The 19712-nt window shown below is 47.5% G+C and overlaps 1 protein-coding gene across 8 annotated transcripts in view; it reads right to left on the reverse strand.

The window, feature by feature from the left end:
- Fam193b (family with sequence similarity 193 member B) overlaps positions 1–19712 on the reverse strand; it is a 35392-nt gene that overhangs the window by 3739 nt on the left and 11941 nt on the right. For 3 of the 8 annotated variants that reach the window (XM_005355250.2, XM_026782877.1, XM_026782879.1), the window contains 6 exons: positions 15134–15376; positions 13353–13584; positions 11983–12370; positions 8778–8961; positions 7681–7920; positions 79–1075 (listed from right to left, as the gene is read on the reverse strand). In XM_005355250.2, the coding sequence (XP_005355307.1) occupies positions 79–1075; positions 7681–7920; positions 8778–8961; positions 11983–12370; positions 13353–13584; positions 15134–15247 (2155 nt within the window). In that variant the 5' untranslated portion in view covers positions 15248–15376. Of the gene's footprint in view, positions 1–78; positions 1076–7680; positions 7921–8777; positions 8962–11982; positions 12371–13352; positions 13585–15133; positions 18869–19712 lie in introns of those variants that run through there. The other 5 variants (XM_026782880.1, XM_026782881.1, XM_026782876.1 and 2 more) reach the window with 4 other exon arrangements.

The following is a 19712-nucleotide window of genomic DNA, read 5'->3' on the forward strand; positions in this document are numbered from 1 at the left end:
CCCATACACGGGGACTGCCCTCCACCCCGTGGCTTGGTTGGGGTGGGGGTTCAGCCACTTGGTTCCTGGTGCACTCACCCAAGGAGGAGGCTGACTTCTCCTGTTTGCGGCTCCGGCGGCTGCGACCTTTGCCCTGGGACAAGCTCTGTGGCCTTGCTGGGCCTGGGGTCTGCACAGATTCCTGCTCCAGAGTCCGTGCCTTGGCCTCACCTGGCCAGTTCTGCCAGGAACTACCCTTCTTCTCAATTTTGGGGTTGTCAGCCCAACTTGGTCCTGGCCGGCTCCCCCGGCTGCCCTCTCCAGGTTCTGCGCAATTACCCACTTTGGCAGGCTCTGGGCCCTTGCCTGGCTGCTTGGTGTTAGATGTCTGGCTCTTGGCACTGGGTGCCTCTAGGTTTCCTGGGGTCGGACCAGCCTCACTCTTCTTTGCTTGATTTCCCTGCCTCTTGCTCTTCCTTTGCTTCCCACCTGTGGTCACCGGCTCAGCTGGCTCCTGCTTGCAACTGGGAACTTCCTTCGAACTTTCCTCAGAGCTTAGGTTGCCTGGCTTGGGTGTCTTGACCCAGATCACCCGGGACAAGTTGGGCACAGTGTTGAGTCGTCTCACGAGCCCATTCTCAGGGGTACCAGGAGGGGGACCCCGTACTTCTGTCCATGCTGGGTGAGGGGCTCTTCTTTCTGCCCATGGTATGACTGGCTCACTTGGAGCTTGTAATGTGTGGCTCTGAAGGGAGCCTAAAGTCAAAGGGGACAGGTCAAGGTTGATATCAGGCTGTTGCTCAGAGGAGCCATTGAGGTCTGAAGGGGGCAGAGTCTGGGACTGAGGTTCTACAGTCCCTTCCTTAAAGCCACCGCTATCCAGGTTGAGCTCACACATGCTGAAACTGGCACAGAGGGAGTCTTTGACGGTGCTCTTGATCTCCTGTAAGCGGCTACTCAAGAAGTTATTGACCCGGTCCAATTCCTGGTCAGGCCACTCTAGGAGCCTCTCCCTGGCAGGTCTTAGCTCCTGGCTTCCAGAAACACGATTCACCTGCTTCAGAGCTTCTGTTGCCAACCGGGCCTTCTCTTTTTCCTGCCAATAGAAGAGGCAGTTTCAACAGAGGTCTGCTAGTGATCAGGTACAATGTGACATCTGACACATCAGCCTGGAACCTAGCTTTGCCAATCACTTGCTGAAGGCAGAGACTTGAGATCTCCACATGGTCTCCAACCCTGCAGGAATGAGGGGCAATGAAACCAGACAATATCAAGTTTGGGGGTGAAGTACAAATAAGCTCCCGAGGATAGGGTTTTGACAGTTTATTCATCATGAGCCTGTGTCAGTTCTGGGCCTGAAAAGGATAGGATCTGCTACCTAGGCAAGAGTGAGCATGAGATGGAGTAATTCACTCATTCCCCAGTTAGGCCCAGTGGACTCATCTGCAAAGTTGAGACTGGTGCGGGAGAATTATTTGTAACCTGTCAATCATGTTTTAAATAAACGCTGATTGGCCAGGCAGGGAGTATAGGCGGAAAAACCAGACAGGAAGTAGAAATGATACGAGAACAGGAGAATTCTAGAAAGGAGGAAGTTGATTCCTACCAATCCTGCATAGACCACCAAAGAAGCAGCATGTGACCTGCCAGCTGAAAAAGGTACCGAGCCATATGGCAAAACTAGATCAGAATAATCGGTTAATATAAGCTACAAGAGCTAATAAGTAGCCTGAGCTAATAGCCCAATCAGCTTTATAACTTATAGAGATCTCTGTGTGATTTTCTTTGGGGCTTGCCGGCTGTGGGGTACTGGGAGGGTCAGAAACCCCAACAAGCAGGCCCCGTTCGTGTTACATGAGACAATAATTCTGGAATAAAGAACAAAGTGGGGATACATGACTATGGACAGGCAGTCTCTTCAATTCTGTAAGTAGCAGGGAAAATATTATTATGCAGTCTTAAAGGAAATAAGATGTAGGAACTGAGAGGCTCTGAGTGGCTGACTAGTGCTGTATTAATGAAGAGGGACATCTCTTAAAAAGGTCTCTCACTGGGCTTGAGAGATGGCTCAGTGGATAAGAACACTGGCTATTCTTCCAGAGGTCCTAAGTTCAATTCCCAACAACCACATGGTGGCTCACAACCATCTGTAGTAGAGTCTGATGTCCTCTTCTGTCATAAAGGTGTACATGCAGATAGAGCACTCATATACATAAAATAAATAAGTCTTAAAAAAAGTCTCTCTCTGCTCAGTCAGTTCCATATGTCCAAGTCCACATCTAAAGTGTCCTATAGCATACCATGATCAGTGACAGGGCCCTCACAAGATTAAAGAGCTTGGGTGAAGACTGGGAGGCCTCAGTCCCAAGAAGTTGGGTCCTGTAAATCATCTTTGGCAGACTTGAATCACAACGGAAATCAGTCTGTGGGCTTAGTTATCCAAATTTGTCTGCCTAAACCCAAGAAACCAGAGGCTAAGAAGGCCTCTACAGGGAGCTAGGAGTCGGATGGGAGGGCTGTGGCAGGGCACCACCTCACGTATTTCCAACTGCCTTGCAAACTGAGGGGAAGGCAGAGGGAAATGAACTGGAGAGAAAACTTCCCATCATCTCAGAATCAAGGTAAACATTGTGATCCTCGGCCCAGCAGGCAAGCGTGTATTCTTAACTCTTCTGAACTCTGACTAAATACCTAAAATCAGCTTTCCTTAGTGTTCCTTGGACTAATCACTTCCTCTCTTTGAACCCTACCTTCCAAGTTTGTAATTTAGGAGAAAAAGTTGCTCTGAGGATGGCTATAAGGGTTGGCGCCAAGTCTCCTTCCCATGTGCCAGAACTCTGCCTATTCAGGTGAGCAGACATGGCCTGGAGTAGTGTACTGGAGACTGTAGGGATGGGTTCTCCCTGTCTTCTGAGTCAGCACAGCCTGGCTTCTGGTTGTTTATTTTTATTTTATTTTTTTTTGGTTTTTCGAGACAGGGTTTCTCTGTGGCTTTGGAGCTTGTCCTGGAACTAGCTCTGTAGACCAGGTTGGTCTCGAACTCACAGAGATCCGCCTGCCTCTGTCTCCCGAGTGCAGGGATTAAAGCCACCGCCCGGCTATGGCTTCTGGTTGTTATGGATAAGGAAGATTTTACTCACTATGTTTGTTTGCTATTATGTCCAGAAAGTCTGAAAAGTACTGGTGTGAGCAGCGCCTCCTCATTACAAACACTGGCATCGAAAGGAGAAAGCACGGAAATGCACAGACCTGGCTCTGGGTAGCAAGTCGTTTTTAACCCCCACCATTGCCCTTGTTGCATCATATTGCCAAATTTACAGATGTGAACCTAACCTTGGGCAAAAATACAAAATTAGTTAAAGGTTAGGTGGCTAGTAAGAGGCAAAATCAGGACAGGGCAACAGGGATGACTGAAAAGTTCCAGACTTTTTAGTTTCATTTGTTCATTGACTGTACAAGACACATACATGGTCTCTGCTTCCCAGCTTCAGTCAGCCAAGGAAAAGAAACATAAATGGACTGCTTAATTCAGAGTACAGTGTTAGATGCTACAGGGCAGAGAGTACAAGGTGCTGTTAACTCAGCCCGGGTCATCCGAGAGTTCCTGGATCGCTACTGAAGGGTGTGTGCAATTATTCTGGAAAAAAATGAGATAAATGCATTCTAGGTGGAAGGAACTAGTAAAATCAGGGAAAATGGAAAAGCACATCAACAGGAAGCAAAAACTATGCAGAGGTACAATTTTTTTTTTTTTTTTTGTTTTTTCGAGGCAGGGTTTCTCCGTAGCTTTTTTTGGTTCCTGTCCTGGAACTAGCTCTTGTAGACCAGCCTGGCCTTGAACTCAGAGATCCACCTGCCTCTGCCTCCCAAGTGCTGGGATTAAAGGCGTGCGCCACCACCACCCGGCACAGAGGTACAATTTTGTTTTTACCAGAGGAAGTGTGGTGCCTAGAGACCTTAGAAGAAAGGAAGGTAGGTTAGAAAGTAAGGCTGGAAGATGAAGCTGGTACGCTAAGCAGCGGCTGGATCCTAAGGAGCTCTGCAGGTTGTACAGAAGTCTGAGTCTGAGGCAGTCGGTGCTTACCAACCAAAGGCTCTAAAAGCAGACGCTGTGGGTGGAGAAAAGTGGACTGGTTTGAGCTGGGGGTGAGCGATTATCGTGGAGAAGGATTTTTGGGGTAGGCAGGAGGGTAAAATGACACATGTCCAGAAAACATTACCCACTGCTACAGTTGCTACAGAGCCCCCCATAAACCAAGCACCCACGTGCCAGGCTTCTGCCCAACTTTCCGTGCATCATTTCATTCCATTCTCACAGCCATCTATGACCTAGGTTCCTGTCATTCTCACTTTATAGATGGAAAAACTGAGGCTTAGAGATTAAGTGATTTGCCCAAGGTCATACAGCAAGTGCGATCAAGCTGAGCTTCAAACTGAAGTTCAATTCCAAGGCTCACTGCTTTCAGTCACAATGCACTTTCCCATGACAGTGGCCAGTGTTCAAGGTCAGGCTACAGGGTGAAGTGGCCCCCTTTACTGAACAGATAATGGAGAAGAAAAGGCAGGCCTCTTTTGTGACATACTGAGTTTGAGGTACCTGCAGGATGTCCCCAAAGAGGACCACTAGTTAGCAGAGTACAGGGTAATAATACTAATTAGATGGCTTCTCTTTCCCAGAGAAATGTGCTCTGCAAAGTCTAGGCGAGGGACAAGAACTCACAAATGAGAAAGAGGTCGGAGAGGTAGGTGAGAAATATGGAGAAGATGGTGACCCCACTGCTCCTTTCTAGGCCCTGCTTGCCTGAAAGCCAAGGAGTCAAAGACAAGGTTTAAAGGGGCGCACGGACAAAAGGGCAAAGGTCACTTAGTGAACAACTATGACAGGCACATAACCAAGACATAACTTGGACTTGGCAATAAAGTGGTGACTGAGGGTGTGGACAACAGTCTTTGGTTAGGTGACAAGCGGGGATTGAGAACAATGAACATGGATGTATGGCTTTCAAAAATTACCACTATGATGAAGGAAGCAAACAGGGAGAGTGCAGGAAAGGCTCCAAATTTCAGGAACTGTCTGCCTTTGAAAGGCAACAGTGGGCACAAAGACATGAGATGGGAGCCAGACCAGAGGAGAGACTACAGATCTCTTTGGTAGAGTCTGGGTTGGATGGAGCCGGAGACATTTACCAATCAAAAGCTTTGAAAATAGAGCAGGCAGCCTAAGGTGGGCAAAAAACAAAAACAAAAAACCAAAAAAACCTATATGGGCATGGGGTGGGAGAAGGACAACACTTCCTTTTGATGAGGAGGTGTGTCCAATGGTCTTTTCCTTGATGAAAACAGATGTGAATGTACTTGCTAAAAAAAAAAAACAAAAACAAGGGAAGGCAGTTGAGAGCCTAGAGCTGGAGAAACAGTCTGACAAAGGGCCATGTGAATGAATGTGCATGACAAGGAACAGGACTGGGGACTACAGGTCAGCCAGGGAACAAGTGGGAGAGACCCAGCTGAGTGTCACATAACACTGTCACATGCTACCTCTGGGTGTAGAAGGGGAGAGAGGGTAGATAGGATGGGATGCAGTTTTTCTGAGCAGATGTGACAGATGGGCAACAGGCAAGGAAGTGACGAGAACTGGTAAGAAAGAGAGTGACTGAGTAATGGGTCAGATCACTTTCTCTTTACCAATACTCAGCTCAGGCGAGAGAGTGCTAGATTGGCCTCGGAAGAAACGAAAGGGTCAGATGACAACATTAAGTGGATAAAGAAGAATGGCTGTGAGGTTGCAGATGGCACAGAAAAGAGTGCAGCTTCAAAAGATCAGGGACTAGTCCCTAAAGGCAAGAAAAAGAAAGTAATGTCTGAAAGTGAACAGATGCTTTGACCCATCTCCCGAAGTGGTAGGGCAAGCAGTCATCACTAAGTACCTATGGGGAAGTTGGATTTTTTTGATGGCAGCCAAACTAGTTAAAACCAGCAGGGGAGGCTGATCTGGCACTGAGACCACCTATGTATGTTTGTCCTTACCTACAGGCTAGGTCTAGTAGACAGTGACTGTGCAAGGAGCTTAAGATCAGAAGGGTGTGATGAACGGCAGCCTAGAGAGATATATAAGTTGCAGGGGAAGTAGAGCAGCAGACTCCCCCAGGGTGTTTGCAAAGTGGGGAACATCTGAACTGAGCCCTGGAGAGACATCATTCAGGAAAGGTGTATAGGTTTATAAAAGGCACCAGACCTGGGAACTACTGAGCATGCCCTCTGGGGACATGCTTAATGAGGCCAAAGACCACTGTAACCTACTGAACACCTCTGCAGAGCAAGTGGGTGGGAGCAATGGAAGGTTGAACATTCTATGACAGTAACAACAGGTTCACTACTTCAGTCTGCAGAAGGATCTTGGTTGTCCTTGGGCTGGATAGACGGAGAATCACTTCTGCCTTTCAGAGCTCTAGGGTTGTTTGACCACCCAAGAAATAAAACTAGCTGGCTGTCAAACCAAATCTCTTCAGATGGTGGCTCCTGCATGAGGCACTGTGCAGACGCAGCTGGGAATAGACAGGCGAAGAAGTAATGAAGCTGCAGGTGACAAGCCATCAACCCCAGGGCTCATCTAGCAGCAGGGCTGTCCAGGAATAGCTCCCTGGGTTTAATCCTCCACTGGGGACTGCTTCATTCCCATGGCTTCAATTACACCCCTGTGCTCGCAACGCCTAGTGTTATGGCCCCACTTGCACTTGAATGGCTCACAGGAACCTCTGAGTCAAAGTGCCCCTACTGCATCCAGTCTTCCGCAACTGCCATGTTGGCTCCATCACAGGTACCATCAGCATCATACTGGCTGAGACACCCAACTGTGCCATCGTGCTGTCATTAGAATACCCAAGCCTGCAGCTCCTGCAGTCCTCTCGGTCATGTCCCCCTTGGTCTTGTGTTTCCTCACCTGGGGTATCAAGCCTAGTTTTCTTGCCCTCATCTTCCCACATGCCTTCTGTACTACCACACTGAAACCAAAATACAGACCTGACAAGTGCTCTATTTGATGTCAACCGTCAGGCGACAGCCGCTCATCTGGAGGCTAAAGTCAAAGCTGCTCTTCGATAGGGCCACTGAGGCTATCTTCTACTTCCACTACCTGCCCCACTTCTCTGCTATTTCAGCTTTGGCTTTGCCACCCTGCCTGTGAGATGTGCTGTGCCTGCTGCCAGGAGAAAGGCCCTCCTGATATATCTGTCCTTACTTCCTGGGACTCAGAGGGTCAGTCAACCTCTTGTACAACCACTTATGGGCAAGAGAGGGTATGTCCCTCACTCTTGATACTTGTCACACTCTATTGTGCTTGTCCCGTTTTGTCTCCTCACTGGACTAAGCTCTCAGGTAAGCACTTAAGTGTTACATTTTGTCTCCCAGTATTTGTGGACGTACTTGATGAATGAATAAATGACCAACTGTAGCAAGTCCTCAGCTTGGAGGAATCGAGCAAGCAGCTTGTATATGAGACATTTCCTTCTCCAATTACTTGCCCCAAGTTTTGACCCTGATGCCTCCCGGATTCATCCAGACCTTCCCATAGCAATTGAATCATACCAACTTTTTTTTTTTTTTGGCAGCCAGCACCAATCATGCCCTAGAGGTCTTAGGGCTTGGGGTGAAAGATTCCTTGGGGAGGAGAAGCAGTAGAGTTGAGCTCCCCCCCACACCCACCTTCTTTTTCAGCTTGTGCCGGGCCCGCTTGGCAGCCCTGGCGCTGTTGGGGACTTTGGGCTCCGTGCTGTTGATGAATTCCAGCAGCTCATCCACATCTCGGTGGTCCACCGCAGGCTCCCCAGGGATCCCGCCCAGGGCGCCCCCCTTCATGGGCAGCTCCTCTTTCCGCCTGGTCAGCCTCGAGCGGAGTTTCTCCCGGATCTCAGTATAATTCCGACTCGTCGGGGCAGCGGGTGGCTGGGGGAGGGGAGTTGCTGACATTACACCCTAGGCCTGGGAGGCCCATAGCACTCCCACCCGCTGGCACCAAGTATGTGGTGAGAAGCCAAACCGTTATTCTCTCTAGCATCAGCCACCAAATGACTTCATCCTCAATAGGCTCTGAGCTGAAGCAGTGGTAGGTAGGAAGACGAGGGCAGAGCTCGGTGACCAAGGACTGGGGAGCCAGGGAAGCAGGTTTGAGCCCAGGCTTTATCACTAGGAAGCTGTATGACCTTGGGTAAGTCACTGAGTTTTTGTGAACCTCAATTTTGTCACCTCTAAAATGAAGATAACAATGCCTAGCTCAAAGGTGACTAGTAATTTTGAATTATTTCCACCTCTCTTATCCTCGACTCTCTTCCCTAGCCAGCAGCCTTTTCATCTTCTGAGACTTCTGAACCGCTCCCCTGTCTAGAGACAGCATGTACCCTGATCTGAGCCTCTTTCTTGGCGCCATCTATGCTCATGGCCTGTACCTCGACTGGCTGTCACATTTGGGGAACTTTTTGCTTCCACTCTGCCTTCATCATGTACAAGCGTTCACTTCTCTGGGATTATACACGTATACATACTCATCAGAATCATAGCTTTCTCTCTGCCACTTCCTTTCCTTTTGCCTAAAGAAAAAAAGTCAATCTTAAGAGAAACCACGAGAAGAACACAGCCAACAAAATGTTAAGCAAACCCGACCTCACAAGTGTGCCTCGAGGCGGAAGCAAGCAGCTGTAGGTGCAAGGACTCTCAGTCCCAGTGCAGTGGTCACTACCATGAGCAAGGGGTCTCTCCGCTGCCCCTGGCTGCCCAGCCCTCTCTGCCCAGGCAGGCTCACTCACCGCATTGTGGCCGAAGAACTCACAGTAGCAGCAGTCACAGAACTTCCCATCGCGTGGGTGGGTGGAGGACGAGGTGCAAGAGCTGCGCTCAGAGCTGCTATCCTCTTCCTCGCCCAGACCCTCATCTGCCTCACAGGCCAGGCCACTGTGTGCAAATTTGTGCCCCTTGCACCCAGGGTCCCTGCTGCAATGGAGAAGGGCCCAGAGGTGAGAGTAAGTGGTGCAGGCACAGAATACAGCAGGAGCCTAGAAAAGTGTCCCAATCCCCAGCCACCATTCCACTGCCCTTCACTGGCCATATCAGGGCCTCTTGCAAAGAACAGAGCCTGAGAAGAGTCTCTACTGCCTCTTAGGCCGTCACAGTACAAAGACTGATTCTGTGTAAGCTTCCTGCACACACCTCTTTGAGGGCACTGTGTGGATACCTCTCTAGCTTGCTGTTTTATCAAGCCTTGTGATAGTAGGCTATTCATCATTTCTTTCAAATAGGTAGATAGACAGTACGCTACTTAAAATTCTGAAGGAGTTCATCACACAGCGGGGCAATCTACATCCCAAGGGCTTAGGGAACAGGAATCTGAACAGACTCATGGGCTGATGGCTCTGGTACAGCCCCAAATGATCAATGAAAACAGTTTTACTCCTACTTTCCCAGGGTCCTCACAACACATTTGCATCTGGCATCTGCGTCAGCAGGTAGAGAGCCTCCTGAACCAAGAGCTCTGCGATGAGAAAGAGCAGATGTGCCTCCTGGGGACTACAGACTACAAGAACCACTGTCTGGACCCAGAAACGTACTCAGCACGTCATCTAGCCATCCTTGAAGATCTGCAAAAATCAGTGCCACTCCCCATTTAACAGCTGTGGAGACTGAGGCTCAGAGCACAGCCCAACAGGTAGTAAAACACAAACCTATGTTTCCCTGTGTACAGAGTCCATGCTTTCTCCACTTACATTCTGTCTCTGGACTCTGGCAATAAGTTGGGGCAACTTACAAACAACATTTTCCTAGGGTAAAGATGACACAGGCTGAGAGGTCCCAGAATCAGAGCTGGGAAGAACCAGAGCCCTATGATGGGTCAGCAGCAGCTGGAGCACTGTAGAAGCTGGTCCCATGTTTCAGAGGAAATAAGAATTAGGTGACAGTCTAGGACAGGCCAGTGTAGCCCAAGTCTGCTGTCAGAAAGGTCAGCAAACACACGGTAGAGGTTAGAAAAAGGCAGCAGAAGTTGCTGCCAATGGTGCCTATAGTTTATTCCAAGTTCACAATTCTATTACAGTAAGCAAAATGCTGTTTAGGAAAATTAAAATATCCAGTGTTTCTGAAGATACAGACAGACCACTACTCTTTATTGGTGGTTACATGGATTCAGAGAATCCTATAAAAAGCAGTTCCCCCACCTATTCTCTTTTCTGCTAGGGATTAAACTCAGGGCCTACTGCACCTACCCTCAGCACTCACAGCCTCCTGTGTGCTCTCTCCTCCCTCCCACTTCACTCTAGGTCTCTCTATACAATTGAGGCTGGCCTCAAACTCTAGATCCTCCTGCCTCTGCTTTCCAGTTGCTAGGCTTATAGGTGTGCATGGCAGAAAGCAGTTTGCCAATGTGTGTTAAGAACCCTCCCAAGAAACAGCGATGAAAAAGTTTAAAAGAGGAAAAAGCTTTAGGCCAGGATATCTTTAGATGTTGGTTATGTTAAAATGATTGAATTACCTAAATGTTCTGCAACTGGAGACCAGCAAAATTAACTACAGTTAATATTCTCCAGCCCCAAATACTGAGCATTAAGAACAAAACACAGGAACCCAGAAGTACTAAGTGAAAACTACAAGATCCAAGTCAATACTGACATCATCAACAGCATGACATGTGAGATGACAAAGCCAAGAGTGGTGGCAGTGGGGCAGCGAAACCCCAGACTGGGAATACAGATATATAATAGACAGTGTCAACCTAAAAATCATCTGCCTTCAGTACATTCACATCTAGACACAGACAACAAAATCACAGAGCTCCTAGGGCTCTACAGGGCCCAAATCTATTCAAACACAGGCTTAGGACGCTTATCACAACAGTATTTTTCTTGGTTAAAAATTTGGAAATGAAAGCCAGGTGGTGGCGGCACACACCTTTAATCCCAGCACTCAGGAGGCAGAGGCAGGTAGATCTGAGTTTGAGGCCAGCCTGTCTACAAAGTGAGTTGCAGCACAGTCAGGACTGCACAGAGAAACTCTGTCTCAGAGGGGGAAAAAAGTCTGGATGAGTCAGGCATGGTGATGCACGCCTTTAATCTCAGACTCAGGAGGCAGAGACAGGTGGAGCTCTGAGTTCGAGGCCAGTCTGATCTATGGAGTAATTCCTGGATAGCCAGGTTTATAGAGAAACCCTGTCTTAAAACACTAAAAAAACATAACAAGAAAACCCCCAAAACCAAAACAAAACACCCCCCAAAACAACAAAGAAATAAACAAAAAACCCACAAACAAACAAAACCCCAAAACCATAGATACTTAAGTCTTAGAGAAATAACCATGATATTTAAGAAGTGTTGCTATACAGGCCAGCGGTGATAAGATACACCTGTAATCCCAGCAGCAGAAGGCTAGGGCAGGAGAATCACAAGTTAGAGGCTATCTTGGGCTGCACAACAAGTAACTGTCTCACGGCCAGGTGGTGGTGGCACACACCTTTAATCCCAACACTCTGGAGGCAGAGGCAGGCAGATCTCTAGTTTGAGGCCAGCCTGGTCTACAAATCAAGTTCCAGGACAACTAGGACAGAGAAACCTGTCGGGTGGGGGGGGGGGAGGAGAAAGAACCTGTCTCAAAATGAAGAAAATAAAAAATTGCTAAAGTATTTATCAAATATAGAACTAATTATGTCATTTATATACCGAAGTATTTTCAAGAAAACAGGCCAGTTATAGAACTTTCTCTTTAGGTTGTAAAGACCCTTTTCTTTTTTACACCTGAATTGTTCAAAACTTAAATTATAATGAAAAAACCCTTAATTTAGAATTTATGGAATTTGGCGTCAAGGTTGAGCACAGGACATCATGCACACTAAGAGTGTGCTCTAGCGCTGAGCTACTTCTTCCAGCCCAATCCGTACTCGGATTTCCATCCTAACAGTGTTCTTGGCAAGTTTCCACAGCTCCTGGCTCCAGTGAGTACAGAGTGGTGCCTTTCACGACACTCACTTACCTGTGAGTGCTAGGGAGTGGCTGCGAGCTCGGTGGTGGGAGGAGAGGCCCACCGCAGTGCCCACCGCAGTGCCCGCTGCAGGGGTGGTTGCACCCAGAGAATGGTGGAGGCATCTTCAGGAGTGGCATGCTGGTGGAGGGCAGATGGGGGCTCTGACAAGGCCCTGGGGGGTGGGTGGCAGTGGCAGTAGCCACAGGGCACTCTGAAGTCTGGGCAGGGAAAGGTGCTTCCGGGGTGGAGGGCAACACATGTGGGTGGGACGGTGAGCTGAAGGAGCCGGGGTGAGAAGGAATCAGAGATGCTGGATGTGGGGGATGGCCGGTAGGGCTGTTAGGGGGAGCAGTGAGGTCTGAGTGCTGGTGGTGCTCCGAGACAGGGAAAGCCTCACCTGTAGGTGGAGGGGAGAAAAAGGGGTCAGACCTGGGAAGGAAAGCCCACAGGCTCACTGCCACATCATCCTGCTTACTATGACCAGAGGGCATAGTCTCTCAGCATAAGGCCCCTGAAGAGGACATGGATAGCAGGTCTGTTGGACAAGTTTGGGAATCCCAAGCCAAGGAGGCTGTGGCTCAGCTGTGGAGTGAACAGAGGATATCTCTGCTGTTTCTCTGGGTTCCTCTAGGAGCTACCTCCTCTTAGGCATTCCTTAGGCCTGAGAAAGAAAGCTACAGTAACCTTGGGATCTGCCTCTGGGCCACATGGACCAGAGCAGACAAGGTATGTACACCTGACTCCTGGGAGGCTACAGATCTCTGACTGAAGTAGGAAAAAGCTCTGGTGACTCCATCATGGACCAAGATAACTGGAGTTATGCATTCAAGTTACATAACTTTAGAACAGCACCATTTTGAGGAACTCCATCCTTCATTAAGAATTATGACAGTAACAATCCAAATTTTCCCTCTGGGTCTCTGAGCATTAGTATTGTGTTTATAAGACTCCTGTAGCCTGCATGCCACCTGTCAGTCTCCTGTGGTTAAATACAGTGCTCTACAGCTATTCCTAAGGTAGACAAGGTGTGGAAAGCCAAGGAAGCAGGGGTGGCTCAGCTTGTCAATGGTACAGAGGGCAGGTGTAGACGATTTAATTCTTACTTCCTAGGGCTTTCCTAGACCACTTGCTCCTCAGACAGTGTGAGGACTTCTCCTGGACCCAATGTTAAGCCAATGACAGCAATGAGGGCATTTTTTCCCCCTGTGTGCAGCATTTTATAACTCCACAGTCTTGCAGATCTTCCAGATAGTCAAGGTCTAGGTTGTCCCTGCTGCCATCAGAACAGGTCCATGTTTACTTACTGACTGGGTCAAAGTAGAGAGGCAAATGGCTATTTACAGAGGGGGCCCAGTACTTTCCAAAGCTTAAAGACTCACCAGGGATGGCAGGAGGGCTACCAAGTGAGCCACCTGGCACAGCCCCGCTGGAGTGTGGGGAATTCCAGAGGCCTGAGAGCTTATGTGCTGACAGGAACGAGCTGGGATCCCAGTCCCCTGAGTTGCCATGGCAGGAAGAGGAGGAAGATGAGGATGATGAAGAAGAGGACGAGGATGAATGAGAGTCACCCCCACAAGACTGTGATTTGCAGGGTGTATGTGACAAGGAAATCTGGAAAGGAGAAAGAAAAAGGCTCATGGTCAAACCGTGGAACTGACCTGCTCCTTAAGGCCCTCAGGTTATGACTGAACCAATAAGCACAAGTCACACTGGGTTATAATCAAGGGCCAAGCAAGTACGTGGAAGGGACTACCGTGTTCTCAGTTCCATGGCTGTGTGGATAGCGGGTAAAGAGCTTCTCGTGGGGCAAAGCCTGTCTATGAACATGGGCCGTTTGTGAGTATGAGGGCTGCCAACAAGACGAAAGGTCATGAATCACAAGTGTGGTTTAGCACTCATGCTCCTCCATCCCCCTTCTCCTTCCTTCCATTTATTTTTAAAATTTTTGAGACTTTATTTTTATTTTATGTGTTTGCCTGAATGTTATGTCTGTGCACCATATGCAGACAGAGGCCAGAAGGCATCTGATCCCCTAGGACTGAAATTATAGCAGTTTATGAGCCACCATCTGGGTGCTGAGAATCAAAACCCCAGAGCTCTTAACAATCTTTAGCCTGAGTCTTTCATTTATTTTTTATTTCTATTTCTAGTCTCTAGGTAGCCCTGGTTGTCCTGGAACCCACTATGTAGGGATCTGCCTGCCCCTGCCTTCCAAGCACAAGAACTAAAGGTAAGTGCCACCACACCCAGCCCTTTCTTCTGTTTATGATGAATACCTGTGTATGTGTATGATGTGTGTTCATACAGGTGTAAGTGCACGTGCACATGCGTCACAGTGAACAAGTGGAGGTTAGAGGGCAACTCTGGATGCAGGTCCTCACCTTCCACCTTGTTTCAAACAGGGTCTCCTTGTTGGTTTGTCATTGTATAAGCAAGAAGCTGGCCAACCAACTTCCAAAGAGTATTCTGTCTCCACTTCCGACTTTACTGCAGGAGCATGGGGATTAAAGACATGCACTACCACATGTGACCTTCTCTGGGTTCTGAGGACTCACACTCAGGTCCTCAAGCTTGTGTGGCAGGGGTTGATGCATTAGCACTGACATCTCCCTGGCCCTGTTCCATCAACATCCTCCTGACCCTCCTTTCTTTTTTATTCCCAGCACTAAGGAGTGAGTCCAAAGCTTTGCACACACAAGACAAACATTCTACCACTGACTACATTTCCAGCCACAAGCAAGGAGCCTTGAAAATAAATTGATTCATAGTAAATGAAAGTCTACAGGGAAGAAAAGCAAGAAGTCTGGCTGACATGGCTCACAAATGCCAGTCTTCCACCGCTCCTAGCTATTACTGATGGCTTCGGACTGAGGCACATCTCAGACCCTCTGACTCATCTTTGTCGTAGTGGTGGCCTTCCAAACAGCCTCAGGGCTGACGGTATCAGCATCAGGTGACAGCATAGGATCAAGATCTACCTACATCACTAACAGGCCCAAGTCTTCTTCCCTCAGGTCTAAACCAACTTGCAAATGCTAAGTGCAGCTGGATGGTTTCTCACAGCAGCTTGGACAGAGCTTCCTGAGGTCAGGGGAAACAGCCTGACTTCCTGAAAGGAAGCAGCCCTGCATTCAGGGGTCACCTGTCAGCTGTTACCTACCGCCACTGCATGTTCTCGACCTGTCTGCCTTTCATCTTCCTCCATGCTTTTTCGGCAACTTTGGCAGACCCATAGAGGCATCTCGCCTAGGAGGTTCTTCACGAGCTTTGGCATGAAGTCAGGGGGCAGCTTCTCACCCTGCAACACCAGTCCATTTTGTGAAGGGCCTTCTTCCCAGCCTTTGCGCTCGCGGTGACACAGCAGGCAACAAGTCTGCACAGACTGACTGGAGGTGGGGGGAACCTGTCCAACACACAGACACAGGGGTTCCCAGGACGGGGAAAGGCTGTCCTTAGAAATGATGCTAACAGTATTCATAACACCATTTATTACATGCCAGGCACTGGGATAGGCACTTTATAAACATAATTTAGCTTTAGTCCATGTAACAGCTCTGCAAACAAGGTGTTCTTATTCCCATTTTTTTAAGATGAAGAAAGAGATTTCGAGAAGTTAAATGAGTTGCCCAAGGTTACAGAGCTAGTGCATGGTTGAATCCCAGTAAATCTGACTCCAAAACTCATGCTCAGATGTCCTCAATATCAAAGAATAAAGAGAAGTGGCTTCTCCTTCTCTGAATTACCTAGGAAGGGCCACAGGTTTATGCAGGCTATAGACTAATCCTCACCGGGAAGGACAACAGACATGTGGTTTCTGGACTGCAGTGGGATTTTAGAGATGGGCTTGTAGACATAGTAAACAAGCAGGAAGACAGACCCTGGTGCTCTTCTCTTCTTAGAGTGCTGAAAAGAACCGAGACTCCAGGCCAGACAGCCTTACAATATCATCTCAGCCTCACCCTGGATCAGCCGATGACCTTGAGCAAGTTATTTAACTTCTCTGAGCTCTGCTTCCTACCCGCCTTGCAGAGCTATGTAGAATGCTACAGGCCATAGCTCAGATCTTTACTTGGTCTATTTCTTCCCCTACACAAATGTGATTCAGTCATCTAAGTTTGAAAGTTTCTTTTCATATTGGGGTCCTAACTGGGAACCTAACTATATTTATAGCCCAATTAATGGTTTTCCTCTATTTTCCAACTCTAGTCTCCTTTCACTGATACTGCACATGGCCCCGTCACTTCCTGCAGCTATGCTGACAGCACCAATCTGAATAGTCTATGTACTTCTTGTATCTTTGCATGGAAGGCCTGCCATGATCTTGTTTGTGCCTCTGCCATACCATGAGGGAATGGCCAGACTCCTGTCCCATAGGAAGGACTTGAAAAAGTCAGCTGATGAGATATGTGAGTGAGCCCAGCTGCAAACAGGTCTGCTAAGAGCAGCAGCAATACCCACCAAGCAGTAGACTCAGGATAGTAAATGGTACTGTTTTAAGCCACTAGGTTTCATGGTGGTTTGCTCCACAACTCTGCATAACTTTCAGATTTACCCTCCACTAGGTAATGCATTTGTAAGGGGTGCCACTGCTGTTTCATGTGACATCACCTTCTCACAAGGAGTTGGCATCAGAAGATCCTTAAGTCTGCCATGCTGCCATCACACTAACCTGAGTCCCTGGTTTCTCAAAAAAGAAAGGAACCAGAAGTTACACCAGAAGCATAATGAAACACTAGGGAAGTGCAAGGGATATGGAAAAGAGTGCCAAAGAAGACATTTTACAGAAGAATCTATAAAAGACAAAGCCGAAACACTTTGCCAAGAGGCTGTCTTGGTGTACAAGGCAGCTGCTTAATGTTAACTCATCTGCCATCCCACAAGCATGGAAGGATGATGGAGGAAAATGATTTGAGAAATTAAGGCAAAGGAGGACCTTTTTAATGCAAATATTTATATGTTGTGTGTATGTGTGTGCACATTTGGGCACCTGTGTAGAGTTCAGAGAACAAGTTGCTGAAGTTGCTCTCCTTCCACCATGTGAATCCTGGGGGTTGAACTCAGGCTGGAAAGCTTGGCAGTAGGCTCCTGTAGTTGTTAAGCCATCTCACAGGCCCCAAAGGGGCACTCTCTGAGAACAGTACCTAGGGCATTTCTCAAAGCTGTCAGGTGAGTTGTAGTCAGTGCAGGTAGAAGCAGGACTTTGTTCCCAGTGAACAGCAAGAGTGTCACAAGCAGCAGCAGGATGGGGGAGCTTCACAACAGCTCTTGTCTCACCTGGGCATGAACATCCTAAAATCATTACATGGGTTGTTGTTGCTGGGTTTTCTTCTTTGTTTTAGTTTTAGAGACAGGGTCTCATGAAGCTCAGGCTGGCTTTGAACTCATCATGTATCAAAGGGTGATTTTGAAGTCTTCATCTTCCTGCATCTATTCCTAAGTGCTGGGATTATGGGCATGAGCCAGCATGTCTGGCCATGAAAAATACTTTGAAAAGAATGAAAATCTTCTTTAAATAAATCTTTCCTCTCTCAGTGCTAGAGATCAAAACCAGGTCCTATGTATTTAAATCTTTTTACAGTCTATAAAGTAGAACAAACAGGGTTTTTAAAAATGTTGGGTTTTTGTGAGGCTTTCTTTTCTTTTTTGGAGATAGGGTCTATGTAGCCCAAGCGTGGTCTGGAAGTCACTATGTAGGTCAGACTGGTCTTGAACTCAGAGATCCACATGCCTCTTCTTTCCAAATGCTGAGACTGAACGCATGTGTTATCATGCTGGCTAATTAATGGTTTTAAACAATAATTGAATTGCATAATGAATACCCCACAGTACAAAGACTGCCTTCTCAGAGATCTCTCAGGGCTGGACAGATGGCAACGGCTAAGAGCACTGGCTGCTCTTCCGGAGCACTTGGGATTGATTCCCAGCACCAACATGGACGCTCACAATCATCTCTTAATTCCATTTCCAGGGTGCCCAATGTCCTCTTCTGGCCCCTGCTTTCACCAGGCATGCACATGGTGCACAGTCATACATGCAGGTAAAACATTCATACACATACATTTTTAAAAAATGTTTTCTATATTCTTTCAAAACCAAACATGGAATTCTTTAATCTGAGCATGTGACAAATGTGACTATTGCCAGAGTAACTGTGGGTGTGCTGTGGTGCAGGGGACACTGGCTTTGCTAGTTATCCTGAGCTACCATCACTCCATCACTGGATACTGGCCGGTCCTACCTACTCCTCTGCTCATCTAATTTGGGATTAAGTCCTAACTTACAGGGTCAGCTTTGAGAACGGAATGTGATAAAGAGCCACCACCAGTGTTAAACAGGTAGCACGTGCTCCATGACTGGGACTAAGGAAACAGTATGTAGTCACTGAATTTTACACGAATAAGAACTTGTCATATACAATGAATGCAAGATGACTTGTTTGGTATTGCTTTTGTGTGTGGGAGGAAGGTTGGGGACCGACAGATATGACTCTGTAGTCAAGGCTGCCCTTGTAACAATCCTCCTGCTTCAGCTGTCTAAGTGCTAGGATTAGTCATAAACTTCTATGCTTGGTTTCTGTTAAACATCTTAACTTCTGTTTTTAACTCCACAATATCAAATGCTTAAGTCCCCGAAATACTCTGCACTTACCTACCTCTCCCTTTGCTAAAGAGTTTTCTACTTAAGAGCCTTTTATACCCATTTTCCTTAAAGGCCCCACACAAATCCACACGCTCTAGACAATCTAAGAGAGTTCTCTTATAACCACCTCTCTGCCCTATGTCCATCCAGGACACTGTGCTATTTTATTTATTTTTCTCTATGGCCTACGCCCATCCAGGGCACTGTGCTATTTATTTCATTTATTTTCCTGTCTTTTTTTTTTTTTCCATTTGGAGACAGGGTCTCTCTATGTAGCTCACTATGCAGACCAGGCTGCCCTCAAACTCACAGATCCTCCTGCCTTCCCAAGTGCTGGGACTAAAAGCTTGTGCCACCATGCCCAGCTTCATTTTGGGTGCAGACAGCGCAGCAGAGTGCGGCAGATCTGTGAAGTATCCTCATGGCATCATAGCTTGCCTTGATGAGACTATCCCTGAGAGCAGGTAGGTCCTCACCTCTCTATCCCACCCCTTCTACCTGTGTGGTTCCAATTTCAAACAGGGAAAAAAATGGGAGCCTGCAGTCTTCGATGATTACAGTGTACTCCCAGCAAAGGAAACAATATGACTCCTTGTAGTGCTAAATTAAGCCACAAAATAAATGAACTAGCCATTAATGAAAGTCACTCTATAGGGCAGGCTGTCTTTCCTAGTAAAGGAAGAAGCGGACATGGAAAGCTAATTAAGCTTTAACTGAAGCAGGGACACCATCTGCATTGCCCAGAGTTGCCCAGAGGGCTAAGTGACAATAGAAAAAAACATTCAGCTAAAGGGATCAAGACAGTAAGTACTTAATTTATAAACTAGGTTCTTTGGATGTTTTGTTCCTAACGAGTCTACACTAGGGACTGGCTATCCACGGTGCTCTCTTAAGTTTAGTATACTTTTCAGGACCATGCAATTTGGAGTGGCTGCCCCCAAAGCCACAATGTGCTATGGGGTGAGGAGATTTTATGTTTCTTTTCTTGTTTTAAGAAAAGATCTCAGCCGGGTGTGGTGGCACACACCTTTAATCCCAGCACTTGGGAGGCCAAGGTAGCTAGATCTCTGAATTTGAGGCCTGGATGGTCTACAAAGCAA

The sequence above is a fragment of the Microtus ochrogaster genome, chromosome 16 (genome assembly GCF_000317375.1).
Source record: "Microtus ochrogaster isolate Prairie Vole_2 chromosome 16, MicOch1.0, whole genome shotgun sequence".
In the NCBI taxonomy this organism is placed as follows: Eukaryota; Metazoa; Chordata; class Mammalia; order Rodentia; family Cricetidae; genus Microtus; species Microtus ochrogaster.